Source organism: Loxodonta africana, chromosome 11 (assembly GCF_030014295.1).
Source record: "Loxodonta africana isolate mLoxAfr1 chromosome 11, mLoxAfr1.hap2, whole genome shotgun sequence".
NCBI classification, from domain to species: Eukaryota; Metazoa; Chordata; class Mammalia; order Proboscidea; family Elephantidae; genus Loxodonta; species Loxodonta africana.
In genome coordinates, this window is record NC_087352.1 from 24291659 (window position 1) to 24307689 (window position 16031).

The 16031-nt window shown below is 49.7% G+C and overlaps 1 protein-coding gene across 3 annotated transcripts; it reads right to left on the reverse strand.

Moving 5' to 3' along the window:
* Window positions 1–2170: 2170 nt before the first annotated feature.
* Window positions 2171–15704, reverse strand: HSPBP1 (HSPA (Hsp70) binding protein 1). 3 transcript variants are annotated; one of them, XM_023543587.2, is made up of 8 exons: window positions 15126–15399; window positions 14488–14790; window positions 9056–9260; window positions 6605–6829; window positions 4461–4616; window positions 4250–4346; window positions 2739–2850; window positions 2171–2652 (listed from the first exon to the last, which is right to left on the reverse strand). In XM_023543587.2, exons 2-8 carry the CDS (start codon window positions 14689–14691, stop codon window positions 2578–2580), a joined length of 1074 nt encoding a protein of 357 aa, XP_023399355.2. In that variant the 5' UTR covers window positions 14692–14790; window positions 15126–15399; the 3' UTR covers window positions 2171–2577. The 3 variants fall into 3 exon arrangements, with proteins under 3 accessions (XP_023399355.2, XP_064150321.1, XP_064150322.1); XM_064294251.1 differs by having other exon boundaries at window positions 14488–14787; window positions 15126–15398; XM_064294252.1 differs by lacking the exon at window positions 2171–2652 and having other exon boundaries at window positions 2738–2850; window positions 4483–4616; window positions 14488–14787; window positions 15126–15704.
* Between the last annotated feature and the right edge of the window lie 327 nt (window positions 15705–16031).

Sequence of the window (16031 nt, forward strand, 5' to 3'; positions counted from 1 at the left end):
CCAGGGGAAGATTGATGACAAGGACCTTCCCCCAGAGCCAACAAAGCCTTCCCCTGGAGCTGGCACCCTGAATTTGGACTCCTAGGCTGTGAAAGAATAAGTTTCTCTTTATTAAAGCCATTCACTTACAGTATTTGTTATAGCACCACTAGGTTAACTAAGACACCCAGTGTTTCCTGAGACCAGATGGGCAAATCTGCATAATGCTCAGATAAAGTAGCAGCAAAACCACTTGGCCAGGGTCTAAAGCCACTTTCTCTAATTGGGTCTAACTGTAATAAAGGGTCGCTATGAGTCGGAATCGACTTAACGGCAGCGGGTTTGTTTTTTTTTTGTAATAAAGGTGCAGTTTGCTCTTCAAGTCTTAGATCCTGCAGCTACCTCTTGACTAATCCTGAATTGGGGGGAAAAAAGTCGCCATTGAGTCAACTCCAATCCATGGAGACTCCATGTTCACCAGAGTAGAACTGTGCTCCATAGGGTTTTTATTGATTGATTTCCTGGAAGTAGGTCACCAGGCCTTTCTTCCGAGGATCCTCTGGGTGGACTCGAACCTCCAGCCTTTCAGTTAGCAGCCAAGTGCATTAACCGTTTATACCACCCAGGATGGAAATAACTGACCCATCTAAAATCTCTAGATTATGAGTAAGCCCCACATGAGAGGAATTAATCTGGCCATCAAATGGGGTTAGGCAACCAGAATATAGGGGAGGAGCACAGCTTTGGAGTTAGACCTGTTTGAATCCTGCTTCAACCACTTAACCAGCTGTGTGAATGTGGCCAAGGATTTATCTTAAAAACAGCATCCAGGGCTCTAGATTGCCAGCAATAAAAACCTACTTTCTCTAAACAGAATAGGAATTGACTAAAGGAGGTGAAGCAGCTCCTTCTCCTGCCCTCCCTCTGCCAATCTCTGAGAAGCCTGGAGAATCAGGCTTGGTGCTTGGCATCCGGAACGGTGCCCACATCCATCCACAGGCCTGCCCCAGGGACAACAGGCACAGACACTCCTGCCAGAACCTCCGTCCCACCCCATCCGAAACCAGATGCATCTGCTCCCACCCTCACCAGAATGCATTCTGGGTAGTGTCATCTCCTGGATCAAAAGCCCTCCATGCCAGACCTGCATGGAGCATCCTGATTGGTGGAGTTGAGGTTACAAGACTATGCCCTACCACAAGGGATGCTGGGAAAGAAAATGTCTACTTTAAGGAGGCATGGATCTCTAATGGGAGTCCCTGGGTGGTGCAAACAGTTAACAGGCTCTGCTGTTAACCAAAAGGTCGATGGTTCAAGTCCACCTGGAGGTGTCCCAAAAGAAAGGTCTGGGGATCTACTTACAAAAAAATCAGCCACTGAAAACCCTGTGGGGCACAGTTCTACTCTGACACACATGGGTCACCATGAGTCAGAATCAACTCATCGGCAACTGTTTTTTTTTTTAATGAGGGGAACTCCTCAAATTTAAGAGAATTCAGAGATGCTGGGTGTATCTTAAACCTAATCACTTTTGAGACATAAAAAGAGCAGATTAGGCACAGAAGTGAACAGACATGGGGAGCACAGACACTATCTGAAGACTGGACAGAGAAATCTAGAAGGTAAGGAACTCCAAGAATTGCCTGCTACTAACCAAAAAAAAAACCCATTGCCATCGGGTTGATCCCGACTCATAGCGACCCTTTAAGACAGAGTAGAACTGCCCCGAAGAGTTTCCAAGGAGTGCATGGTGGATTCAAACTGCCGACCTTTTGGTTAGCAGCTGTAGCGCTTAACCACTACAGCCACCAGGGTTTCCTGCCTTCTACTAGAAGTTGAAAATGGCTCCCTTCATGGTGTAAGCAGCTAAGTATTCAATTACTAGCCAAAAGAGGAACCTTGGTGTAAAGTGGTTGTGCGCAGGACTGCTAACTGAAAGGTCAGCGGTTCAAACCCACCAGCTGCTCTGTGGAAGAAAGATGTGGCAGTCTGCTCCTGTAAAGATTTACAGCCTAAGAAACCCTACAGGGCAGTTCTAATCTGTCCTATAGGGTTGCTATGAGTCAGAATCGACTGGACAGCAACAGGTTTGAGGTTTTTTTTGGCTTGCGTGGCCACAAGGAGGGCAGATGTCCAGTATGCTTCCTTTCAGAGAGATCGGAAAGATGAAATGAGACAATGGCTCTGTGGGTCAGAAACACAAATGCTTTTATTCTGCCCAAGTCCCCACCAGCCACCTTCCTCTCAGGGGCTCTCCCAAGTCCCTCAAGATAGTCCCCTCACCTCCTGTCACCCTCGCCCCGTGTACCCTCCAGAGGAGGCAACAAAGGCGAAAGTGAAGGAGCAGGAGAAATAGCTTTATTGGAAGAGTAGTGTGGATGTGAGAGGTGGGGGAGAGAACGATAGAGTGAGAGGTGGGGTCTGAGGGGGGCCATCACCTTTCTCAGTGCCTGCTCCAGGGGGCTCAGCAGAGATAGGCTGGCACCCTGGACCCAGGCCCCAGCAAGGCTCTGTCCTCCCTCAGGAGAGCTCTGTGAGTGGGGAGGGAGGCAGGGGGCCCAGGGTTCCCAGAGAAGGGGGCAAGGAGCCACCCCAGCTTCACCGGTCCATGCTGTCGTCCGTGGGGGTGGAGAAACAGGTCTGTAACAGCTTTTCACAGAACTCCAGCTCCTCCTGGATGTGGGGACAAGGGAAGGGGCCCTAAGCACAGAGGCCTGGCCCCGCGCCCGATGACTTCACCTGCCCTCCAGTGCCGGTACCTGGTACTCCTCATGCTGCTGCAGCAGCTGGCAGCGGTGGCGCAACAACTCCTCCAGGCCTAGCTGTGGCTCACGGCACTCCCGCACCCCCTGGGGGAAGTCCGTCACCAGGCTGGGGGGACAAGGGGAAGCCCTCAGCCCTCCTCCACACAGGCCCCGCAGACAGATAGACACAGCCAGACTCTCACCACCCGCCCCCCACTACCTCGGCAAACCACTTCCCCAAGCTGGGCCTCTGTTTCCCCTTCTGCAAACCAAACCAAAACCAGTTGCCGTCAAGTAGCCTCTAACTCACGGTGGCCCCATGTGTGTCAGAGTAGAACTGTGCTCCTTGGGATTTTTAGTGGGTGATTTTTCAAAAGGAGGCCAAGCTTTTCTTCCAAGGCACCTCTGGGTGGATTCGGACTGCCAACCTTTCAGTAAGCAGCTGGACACTTAACCGTATGCACCACCCAGGGACTCTGGCCCAAATCCCCTCCCAAAATCCAAACCAGTTGTCGATGAGTCGACTCTAACTCATGGCAACCCCATGTGTGTCGGAGTAGAACAGCACTCCACAGGGTTTTTTCAATGGCTGTGACCTTTCAGAAGCAGATAGCCAGGCCTTTCTTCTGAGGTGCCTCTGGGTGGACTTGACCCTCCAACCTTTGGGTCAGTAGCTAAGAATATTAATGTTTCCACTACCCAGGGCCCCACCTGCAAAAGAAACCTCAAAATCCCGAGCCCAGGGATGGTGAGACACGCACAAAGCAGAGCACAGTGACAGCTGTAAACCCCTCACTCAGCTGCTTCATGCTGTTGTTCATTTAGAGATACTAAGGCACTTGTAAGGAGCCATGGTGGCACAGTGGTTAAGCGCCCAGCTGCTAACCAAAGGGTTGACAGTTTGAACCCACCAGCCATTCCAGGAGAAAGATGTGGCAGTCTGCTTCCTTGGAGGTTTACAGCCTTGGAAACTCCATGGGGCAGTTCTATTCTGTCCTATAGGGTCGCTATGAATCGCAATTAACTCGACAGCAACGGGGTAAGGCACTCGCAGTGTGTGTGTGGGGCAGGGGGTAAGAGACTCTCACCCGCTCCCCCTGCCCCCCGGGTTGCTGTTATCAGCCCCTTGTTGTTGTTAATTGTTGGTGAGTCAATTCCAACTCACGGCAACCCCACGTGTGCAGAGTAGAAATGTCCTGCATAAGGTTTTCAAGGCTGGGACCTTTTGGAAGTAGATCGCCAGGCCTTTCTTCTGAGACACCTACCTCTACGGGGTTTGAACCGCCAACCTTTCAGTTAGTAGTTGAGTGCTTAACTATTTGAGCCACCCAGGTACTCCCCTACAGATGAGTAAAAGGAGGCTCAGAAGGAGATGGCACCATGATTATGGGACCCTAAGCCCCTCACTATCCCTGGGGAAGGTCCCAGACTCCTTCTGAGCTGCTCCTGCCTCAGGGCATGCAGCAACACAGCCCCAGGAGAGGTGGTCACCCCCCTCCGCCCTGTCCCCTGGGGCCCTGGCGCACCTGCAGAGGGCTCCGAGCACATGCTCGTGGAAGGGGCTGTGTTCTGTCCGGATGAGGGCCACCAGCTGCTGGACCATCCCCATGGAGCACAGGGTCCCTGGGGGCGGGGCTCAGAGGGTCAGGGCACCAACCCGCACCACCCGCCTGCCACCCTGGCCTCCTCCTTCCCCTCCTGCCCTCTGCCGCCCTGTCTGGGCCCTGGCCGCCCCACCTTTGTGCTCAGGGTGGCCCACCAGCAGGTTCTGCAGCAGGAACGCTGACTTGACCTTGAGCTTCTGCACCTGCTGCTGCATGGCCCGCATCAGCACCGAGAAGCCGTCCAAGCGTAGGAACTGCAGCAGCCCTGCCTCCTGCTCCCGGACCAGGCCTGCAAGAGTGACAAAGAAAGGAGGGTGGGACCTCGGGGTCACCACCACCACCACTATCATCTCTAGTTTGCTTTTTTAATTATCTTTTTGTTGCTGTTGTTGAGAACACACACAGCAGAACATACACCCATTTAACAGTTTCTACATGTACAATTCATCGACATTAATTACATTCTTAGAGCTGTGCAACCATTCTCACACTCCTTTTCTGAATTGTTCCTCCCCCGTTAACATAAACTGTCTAATCTTTTGAATTGCTGTTGTCAGTTGGATCCCACGTAAAACAAGAAAATGCACTGCCATTGAGTCAATTCCAACTCATAACGACCCTACAGAGTAGGGGTCTGCCCCAGAGGGTTTCCAAGTCTGTAATCTTTACAAAAGCAGACTGCCACATCTTTCTCCCAAAGAGCAGCTGTGGGTTAGAACTGCCTACCTTTTGTTTAGCAACCAAGTGCTTAACCACGGTAGCGTCAGAGCTTCCAAACCCATTGCTGTTGAATTGATTCCAACCCATAACGATCCTGTAAGACAGAGTAGAACTGCCCCATAGGGCTTCCAAGGCTATAATCTTTATGGGAGCAGATTGCCAGGTCTTTTCTCCCAGGGAGCAATGGTGGATTTGAACTGCCCACCTTTCCACTAGCAGCCCAGCATTTAACCACTATGCCACCAGCTCTCCTTTGATTTGATATAGGTATCTCTTAAAAGAGCAAAATGCTCAAGGCAGACATTCTTTACTAATTAAGCTAAACTGTTGTTTGTTTTAATGAAGGCTTCAGGGGATTTTTTCAGTTTAAGATTTAAAGATTATTTCAGGGCAATAGTTTCGGGACCCATCCAGCCTCCATGGCTCCAGAAATTCTGGATTCCATGAGAATTTGATATCTCTTCCGCATTTTGCCCCTTTTGATCAAGATTCTTCTAAAGAAATCACCCCCATCATCTTCATCATTGTTTTCTGTGTGCCTGCGCTTTGCAAGTGCTCTATTTTTCACCGAGACAGAATTCACATGCCACAAAATTCAACTCCTTTAAAGTATACGATTAAGTCGTTTTTGGTATAATTTACAGAGTTGTGCAACCATCACCGCAATCCATTCTGGAACATTTTCATCATCCTAAAAAGGAACCCTCATTCCCCACTTCCTCCTAGCACTAACCAAAAACCAAACCAGTTGCTGTTGAGTCGATCCCAACTCATGGCGACCCCATGTGTGTCAGAGTAGAACAGTGCTCCATAGAGTTTTCAAAGTAGATCACCAGTCCTTTCTTCTGAGGTGCCTCTGAGTAAACTTGAACCACCGACCTTTTGGTTAGCTGCCAAGCACTTAACCATTTGAACTATCCAGTACTACTTTTGATGTTGTCAGATGCCATCAAGTTGATTCTGACTTATAGTGACCCCATGTGACAGAGTAGAACTGCCCCATAGGGTTTTCTAAGCTGTAATCTTTACAGGAGCAGACCACCAGGTCTTTTCTCCCACGGAGCCACTGGGTGGGATCAAACCACCCGCCTTTCGGTTAAAAGCCAATGTTTAACCATTGTACCACCAGGGCTCCTTTCACTACTACTACTACTACTGATGTTACCATGTAGTTCTCTGCTCTCTGACTAGCAGACGGTCTGGTGAACTCACTGCTCTGTTCCCAGCTCCTGGCACAGAATCCCAACAAGTTATTGGGAACACTCCCCCTGACGCCCAAGGAGCCCCGATGGCACAGTGATTAGGCACTTGGCTGCTAACTAAAAGGTTGGTGGTTCGAACCCACCAAATGTTCCCTTGCAGAAAACAGCTGGCGATCTACTCCCGTAAAGATTACAGCCTTGGAAACCCTATGGGACAGTACTACTCTGTCACATGGGGTCGCTATGACTCATAATAGACTCGATGACAACAGGTTTTTTCCCTGACTCCCAGGAGGTCCAGGGCTTCACCCCAATCAGGCCATACCCCCTGCCCACAACCACCCCAGGGACTCACAGGAAATGGCGAAGAGGGCCTTGACTCGCACCGTTTCGCAGGCATCGCGGTCAAGCAGCCGTAGTAGTTTGCGCAGCACCCCGAGCCCCAGTACCTGCTCCTGGATGGCTGCCACGTTCTGGCTGCATGTGCCGATCAGCTGCGCCGCCCGCCACCGCAGCCCCGCGGCACCTGCCTCCAGGTACCGGCCCACCAACAGGTGCATGCCCGACAGCTGGCAGAAGTCTGTGCCATAGAGAGGAGGAAAGAGAGGCCAGGGTGAGGCTGGAGGGGCAGGGCCTGGCCACCCTCACAGGAGCACCCAGCCAGGTGGCTCATCAAGGCCAGTAAGGCTCAGGCATGTGGGCACCTGCAGGGAGGAGGGAACTTCTTCACTGCTGGGCTGCTAACCAAAAGGTTGGAGGTTCAAGTCCAACCAGAGGTGCCTCAGAAGAAAGGCCTAGCGATCTGCTTCTGAAAAATCAGCCATTGAAAACACTATGGAGCACAGTTCATCTCTGACACACATGGGGTCACCATGAGTCAGAATCAATTTGATTTCGGTTTCCCACACTTATTGCAGTCCAAAACTAAAGTGCCACTTCTCCCAAGCACTGCGTGTTCACTCTGTGCCTGGAGTTGGGTTGATGGCAGTACCTATGGCTGTCTCCACCCATCCTCATGACCCCGGAGGGCTGATGGTTCCTATGTATAGAGGAGGTAACCTGGGGCTCCAGGGGCTTCAGAGACTTGCCCAAGCTCACAGTCCTTCCATGGAGTGATCCCCCAAGCTCCACGCTCTCAACGTCCACACTGCCAAGACCAAACCAAATCCGCTGCCATCAAGTCAATTCCAACTCATAGCAACCCGATACAACAGAGCAGAACTGCCTCATAAGATTTCCTAGGCCGTGATTTCTAAGGAAGCTTACTGCCATATCTTTCTCCCATGGAGTGGTTGGTGGGTTCGAACCACCAACCTTTTGATTAGCAGCCAAGTGCTTAGCCACTGTGCCACCAGGGCTCCTGTACTGTATTCTTCCCCAAATGGGGGTAATGTCTCATCACTCGCCTTCTAAAAACCTTCAAACTGCTCCAACGCACCTAGAATGAAACCCGCAGCCCTGCCTTGGCCTGCAAGGCCCAGCATGTTCCAGCTTCGTTTCCTTCCGCCTTGCCCCTCACTCCCTCCACTCTGCTGTGCCAGCCTAATGGTGTTCCTGCTGCAGGGCCTTTGCACTGGCTGCTCCCCCTGCCTGGACTGTTTTTGTTTATACATACATATATATATATATAGTTTAATTTTGTTGTTGCTGATATTATACACAGCAAAACGTAACCAATTCAACAGTTTCTAAAGGCACAATTCAGTGACGCTGAATACATTCTTCAAGTTGTGCAACCATTCTCACCCTCCTTTTCTGAGTTGTTCTCTTATTAACATAAACTCACTGCCCCTAAGTTTCCTATCTCACCCTCTGAGTTGCTTTTGTCAATTTGACCCAGTATAGATAGATCTTAAAAGAGCACAATGCTTAATCAACTCTTTACTTCTTCACTAGTTAAGCTAAACTATTATTTGGTTTTAAGAAGGTTTCAGGGATATTTTTGGTTTAAAGTTAATGTTTAAAGATAATCCCAGGGCAATAGTTTCAAGGAGTCGTCCAGCCTCCGTGGCTCCAGAGAATCTGGATTCCATGAGAATTTGAAATTCTGTTCTACATTTTCCCCCTTTTGATCAGGATTACACTATAGAATCTTTGATCAAAACGTTCAGTAATGGTAGCTGGGTACCATTCAGTTCTTCTGGTCTCATAGCAAAGGAGGCAGTCATCCATGGAGGCAATTAGCCTTACATTTCATTTCCTCCTATTCCTGACTCTCCTTCTTCCTCTGTTGCTCCAGGTGAATAGAGACCTATTGTTGTGGCTCAGATGGCCACCTGTAAGCTTTTAAGACTCCAGGCCCTACACAATGAACTAGGAGGTAGAAAAGAAGCACTAAACACATTAGACCAATTAACTGGGATGTCCCATGAAACCATGACTCTAAACCTCCAATACCTGGAATCCTTTTTCCAAAGGTACTCCCATGGGTCACTCTCTCACTTCAGGTCTCAAATTGAATGCTGTCCCTCAGGGAGGCTTCTCTGACCACCCCACCCAATACAGCCCCCTCTCTCCTGCTCTCAAGTGGCAGTGGACAAGGACAGAGATTACCAGATTCAAGGTGTTATCAGAGAGGTAGTGGACAGGACCTGCCACCAGGCTGGCTGTGTGGGTGAGAGGAGGGCCTTGCTCTGGATGGTGATGGGAATAAGCAAGGTGGGACAGGGAAGTCAGAGATAGGCTGAATGGGAGAGAGGCTGGAGGCTGGAAGCCCAGGAAGACAGCTGGGGGTGGACAGGGCATGGGGCCTGCAGCAGGGCACGTTCCGAGGGAGGCCTGGGGAGCAGAAGGTGCAGGGATTTACCGGCAGCATTGTCCATGTTCTCACACAGGTCAGCCAACAGCTCCAAGGCCCCCTCGCGCTCTTGCTGGTCAGCTGCCAGATCGGCCTCGCCAGCTGCAGGGGGCATGGGCTGGGACAGCACACGGAGGCAGCTCTTCATCTGCTCCACCTCCTCCCGCTGGCCCCGGAAGGCAGCAGACATGGCTTCCTGCAGCCACTGCCGCCTCTGAGGGCCAAAGCGGCCAGGAGTGTGGGGAGAGGGGGAGAAGAGGCAAAGGACTATTAACAATGAATGAATGAATGACAGTCATTAATCATAAGAACTAACATCTGAGCACTGACAATCCCTTCAATCAACAAACATCTACTGAGCATCTATTGCGCGACAGATTCTAGACACTAGGGATGCAGCCCTGAGACACAAAGGGAGCACCTGCCCTTGGGGGCTCCCATTCCAGCAGAGGAGCACATAGTAAACAAAATAGGCAAAATGTGTCCTATGCAACACGGTCATTACTGTTGTAGGCCATAGAGTCGATGCCAACTCATAGCAACCCCGTGTGTTATAGAGTACAGGAGCTCTGGTAGCGCAGTGGTTAAGTGCTTGACTGCTGACAGTGTTTCGAGCCAACCAGCCACTACATGGGAAAAAGATGTAGCAGTCTGCTTCTGTAAACATTACAGCCTTGGAAACCTTGTGGGACAGTTCTACTCTGTCCTATAGGGTTGCTATGAGTCAGAATCAGCTCGATGGCAATGGGTTTCGTGTTATGGAGAGTTTTCTTAGCTGCAATTTGTCTTAGAAGAAGTACAGCCAGAATGATCCTTAGAAGTGAGGATGGTGAGACCTTATATTACGTACTTTGGATGTGTTATCAAAAGGGACCAATCCCTGGTGAAGGACATCATGCTTGGTAAAGTAGAGGGTCACTGAAAAGGAGGAAGACCTTCAATGACATGGACTGACCCAGTGGCTACAACGATGGGTTCAAACAAAGCAACGATTGAGAGGATGGCGCAGGGCCAGGCAGTGTTTCATTCTTTTGTACATAGGGTTGCCATGAGTCAAAACCAATTCTATAGCACCTAATGACAACAATCTTTACAGGAGCAGATCGACAAGATTTTCTTCTGTGGAGCAGCTGGGTGGGCTCAAACCACCAAACTCAGTTAGCACCCGAGCAATTAAGTGCTTAACCATTGTACCACCAACCTCCTGAACACAGTGATTGAATGGGGGAAAAATTGAGCAGGGGAGGGAGATTGGGGTGGGGTGAGTTGCAGAATTAAATGGAGTGGTCACAGGAGACCTCCCTAGTTGAGAAGGTGACATGTGGGTAAAGAAGAAGGGGCAGGGGAGAGAGAGCCATGTAGGTATCTGGGAAGACGTTCCAGGTAGAGGGAAGAGCAAGGAGGCCATGTGGCTGCAGCAGTGTGAGCCAGGGGAGAGAGACAGAACGGGAGGAGGGAGAAAGGTAATGGGGTACAGATCCCAGAGAGTCTTGAGGACCATTGTGAGGCCTTGGACTTCACCAAGAGTGAGATGTGGGAGCCACTGGGAGTTCTGGGTGGAGTAATGCAGGGATCTGACTTAGATCTTTTTTGGTTTGTTAGTTTTTAATAAAATTTTGTTTCCGGTAAAGGTTTACACTACAGTTTAGGTTCTCATTCAATAATTTCTACACAAATTGTTCAGTCATATTGGTTACGTTCTTCACAATGTGTGGACATTCTCATTATTTCCGTTCTGGTTGTTTCCCTGCCCTCTTACCTTCTCATCTTTGTCTTAAAGTCATTGTTGACCATTTGGTCTCATAGAGATGATTTTTTAAAGGACCATGGTACACACAGGGGATATTCTTTATTTTGTCAGCCATCTGTTATTTAGCAACAAGGTGGCCTTAGGGGCTAGTTTCAGTTCAAGGTTTGAAGAGTATTTTTTCAGGGCAGTAGTCTTGGGGAGTCGTCCGATCTCAACCATCTATTGTGGCCCTGAACAGGACAGTTGGTAGTGGTAGTTAGATACCATCCAGTTCTTCTGGTCTCAGGGTAGATTTGACTTAGTTTTTTAACAGGATCCCTCTGGCCACTATTGAGAGGAAATTGAGATGTGGGAAGGGCAGAAGCAGGGAGACCTGTTAGGAGGCTATAGTAGCATGCTAGGTGAGAAATAAGGTAGTATGGACCAGGGTGGGAAAAAAGGTCAGATCCTGGACTTGCTTTGAAAGGAGTCAATACGATTTACTGACAGGTTGGGGTGTGAGAGACAGAGAGGGGTTAAGGATAACTCCAGGGTTTTTGTCCTGAGCAACTAGGAGATGGGGAAAATGGTGGAAAAAGAAGGTTTGAAGGGGGAGGAGGAGAGATTAGGAACTCATTTCTGAACAAGATCGAGGTGTCTAGGTGCAACAGTTAAGCGCTCAACTGCTAACCAAAACATCGACAGTCCGAACCTACCCAGCGGCTTCATAGGAGAAAGCCTGGCAATTTGCTTCTGTAAATATTACAGACTAGAAAACACTATTGGACAAGTTCTACTCTGTCACGTGATATCACTATGAGTCGGAATTGACTCGATGGCAACAGAAAACAACAACAGTAAGTATACATGCAAAGTGAAACACTCAGTAAGCGGCCTGAAGCTTAGGTAGGAAGTCCAGCCAAGATCAGGGTTTCTCTACCTCAGCTCTATTAATACTTTGAGCTACATAATTCTTTGTGGCAGGACAATCCTGTGCACTGTTGGGACATTTAGCAGCATCCCTGGCCTCTACCCACTAGATGCCACCAGCACCCTCTCCCCCAGTTGTGATGACCAAAAATGTTTCACATATTGTCAAGTGTCCCCTGGGGGAGCAACACTGCCCCCGGTGGAAAACCACTGGCCTAGAGATATAAATTTGAGAATTGTCAGGCTATATAGCAGGTATTGAAAGCCTTGAAAGAACATGAGATCACAATGGAAGTGAGTGTAGATAAAAGACCCAAGGTCTTAAAAGCACGCAAGCAAGCATCTGAGATATAGTATCTACTCATCTGGAGCAAAAGAGAAAGAAGGAAACCAAAGACTCAAAGAAGAAACTAGTCTACAGAAAACATGGCCTCATCTACCCTGAGACCTGAAGAACTAGATGGTACCCAATTACCACTACCAACCTTCTGATCAGGACCACAATAGAGGGACCCTGATAGAATGGGAGAAAAATGTGGAACAGAACCTCAAATTCCTTAAAAAAAAAAAAAAAAACTTTTCTGGACTAGTTGAGACTGGAGAACTCCCCAAGACTATTCCCCTGAGATACTCTTCAAACTTTGAACCAAAACTAGCCCCTGAAGCCACCCTGTAGCTAAATAACAGATTGGCTCACCAAATAAAGAATATCACCCATGAGTACTGTGCTTTAAAAAAAAAAAAATCATCTATATGAATCCAAACAGTCAACAACAGCTTTAGGAAAAAATAAGAAGGGGGCAGAAAAACTAGATTAATGGAAATGGAACAACCAGAATGGAAATGAGAATGTTCACATGTTGTAAAGAATGTAACCAATGTGACTGAATAATTTCTGTAGAAATTGTTAAATGGGAACCTAAATTGCTGCATCAACCTTCACCAAAAACACATTAAAATATTTTTTTTAAAAAAGAAGAGACTCAAAGACCAAGTCCTGGTGCACGCCATCGTTAAGAGGCGGGGAAATGAGGAAGAGCCAACAAAGCAGACACAGAAGGAGGATGAAAACCAGATGTTATGCCGCCCTAGAAGTTAAATGGAGGAAGGGATTCAAGGATGAGGGAGGAGCGAATGTTGCTGTTAGTTTAAGTAAGAGGAGGGCTAAAAACTGACTAGAGTCCCTGGGTGGCACAAATGGTTAAGCACTTGACTACTAGCCAAAAGGTTGGCAGTCTGAAGTCACCAGAGGCGCCTTGAGACAGGCCTGGTGATCTGTTTCTGAAAGGTTACAGCACTGAAAACCCTATGGGGTAGTTCTACTCTGCACACGTGGGGTCTCCACGAATCAGTGTCAACTCGATGCCAACTAACAATAATAAGAATTGATCATTGGGATCTTTTGCCAGGCCCTATGTTAAGTACTCATATGAGGGCTCTATAGTCAAACTCTTGGATAAATCTGGGCAGGTCACATAATCTTTCTGTGCCTGTTTCCTATCTGTAAATATTATGTTAAGTACTCATATGAGGGCTCTATAGTCAAACTCTTGGATAAATCTGGGCAGGTCACATAATCTTTCTGTGCCTGTTTCCTATCTGTAAATATTATGATATCCTATATGTAAGGAGCCCCAGTGGCGCAGTGGTTAAGCTCTCAGCTGCTAATGGAAGGTCAGCAGTTCGAACCCACCAGCCACTTCGAGGGAGAAGGATGTGGCGGTCTGCCTTGGTAAAGACTTACAGCCTTGGAAGCCCTGTAGGGTGGTTCTGCTCTGTCCTATAGGGTCATTATGAGTTGGAATAGACTCGACAGCAGTGGGTATACGTAAGTGGTTTGGCACAATGTTCAGTACACAGGAATAGCTCATGAAACATTATAATAAATACCACTATTAAGCTTCACAAGGAGCCCCGGTGGTGCAACGGTTAAGCACCCAACTGCTAACCAAAAGGTCAGCAGTACAAACCCACCCAGCAGTTCCTGAGGAGAAAGACCTGGGGATCTGCTCCCGTGAAGATTACAGCCTAGAAAATCCTACGGGGCAATTCTACTCTGCCAGGAAGGATCAAAATGAGCCGAGAATTGACCTGATGGCACCTAACAACAACAACATTAAGCTTTACAAAACCTATAAGGTTAAGTATTCTTGTTATCCCGACTTCACAGATGAGAAAACTGAGGCACAGAGGGACTGTGACTTGCTCAAGGTCACACAGCCAGCAATCAACAGAGCCTGAAGTTGACCCTAAGCAGGCTGTCTCTGGAGCCTGTGCTCTTAATGAGTGCACCCAGCTGCCTTCAGGATCCCTGCCTATGTTCCGGGCACTGTGTAGAGCCCTAGTAAGCCGGAACCTTAGAACTACCCTATGAAATACTGTTATTATTTCTATTACTATCATCATCAATTTGTAAATGAGGAACTTGAGGCTCAGAACGATTAAGCGTGCCCAACGTCACACAGCTGGACAATGTTGAATCCAGGTCTGTCTGGCTCCACTGAGTCCTTGCTTTTTACTTTTTACCATCAGGCTATTCTGCAGCCTCCCAGCACACTGCCAGGAGTCGAGGGGTCTGTCCCTCAAGCCCTGACAGCAATGAGATCTGACCTTCAGCGTGCAAAAACCTTGGTTAACAGAACCATAGCCTACCATGCCTTCACACTTGGACTCCTGCCTCTCACCCAGAAAGACCCCAGCTCCTAGCTCCGGCAAACCATACTTTCCAAGATACCCCTGTCCCCAGGCCCCTCGCCCCAGCTTCTCGGTTCCCCATCTTTACCTCCTCGCTCATAGGTTCTGGAGGGGGGTCTGGCTCCTGAGAGCCCGCCGTGATGGCCATCTGCAGCAGACCTTGGAGGTTACGCGGGGGCGGAGGATTGCCCGAGCCTCCGGCCGAGGAGCCGTCGGCCCCTGTAGAGCCACTCTGGGAGGCCGGGGGCAGAGCCAGGGGGAGGCGGCTGCCCCCTGAGCTTTGGTTCGCCATGGGCCGTTTGTGAAGAGGAAAGGAAGAAAGTGTTGGGGAGGAGGTGTCACCGCTGAGGCAGCTCTGGCGTCCTGACCGGTCGACTCCTGGGAGGGTCTGCTGATAAAGTGGCATTTTAGGGGAGCTCGGTGTCCCCCCATGATCCCAAACGACTCTGCCCACTTTCCCCTTAAACATAGCCCCCTTTTCTCCCTTCCTACCAACAAGACCCTTGCCCAAAGCCATAGTCCCTCCTATCTCCCTAGCAACACGCCCCTCCCACTCTCCCTGGCAACAAGCCCCTTGCCCCATCGCCACTGCTTTCATTCCCGTCTCTTAGCAACCCCGCTACCCCCCCCCCGTCTCCATAGCATCAAGCCCTCTCTTTGGTCTGCTAAGCAACAAGTCTCCTCCTCCATCTCCACATTGGGGAGCTGGAGCGGGACATATCTCACCTCCCGGGGTTTCAAGTCGCTGCCGCAGCCTAAGTCAGATGGGCCCGCACCTGTCTCGGCTGGGCGCCGCCATCTTGGCCGGAAATACGCACAGTCTAGCACGGAAGTGCCCAGTGCCTCCTCCCAACGTGGGGGCCGTAGGCGCTGAATCCTTCCCACCTGACCGGATATGTGCTTGGCTCAGACCCCTCCCGGCAAGGCCCTGCCTGCGTTCTGGACCCCGACCGCAGGCGTAGACCACGCCCTCTTTAAATAGGTTATTCAGTTTTAAGTCCCGCCCGTCCCGACACAAACCCCTCCCCTTAGCAAGCCTCGCATCCATCCTAATTGCAAGCTTTACCTCTGCCCTGGTTAAGCGCTATGGCTGGTAACTAAAAGGTCTGCAGTTCAAACCCACCAGGTGCTCCTTGGAAACTCCATTGGGCAGTTCTACTCTTTCCATAGGGTAGATATTATTCAGAATCGACTAGATGGCAATGGATTTGGTTTTTTTTTTTTTTAACCCTCCCCTTGGCATGAGCCCCGCCTCTCCCAAGTCGGGCTACGTCTGGTTAGGACCCCACCCACACCCATGCCCCCACACTAGTTCTAAACTCTCCCTTCCTCTCTGCCTGTTCCCGCCGCCATTTCAGGTTCCGCCCTGTTCTAGGTCCTTCCGCCACTCCCCATTAGGTGCCTCTTGGTAAGTCGGCAGCTCCCATTAGGCCCCGCCCCCTTTCCAGACCCCGCCTTTTGAGCCCTGCCTCCCCAGTCCTGTTAGTTCCCCTCCAGAGCTCTGCACCCAGTTTCTCCTGGAATCCTGGGCCCTGACAACCCCACCTGATACCCCACATCCAATATCTGACCTATGCAGCTTTAGACCTATGAAAGCACCTCTTGGGGCCTCAGTTTCCCCATTTGTCAAAT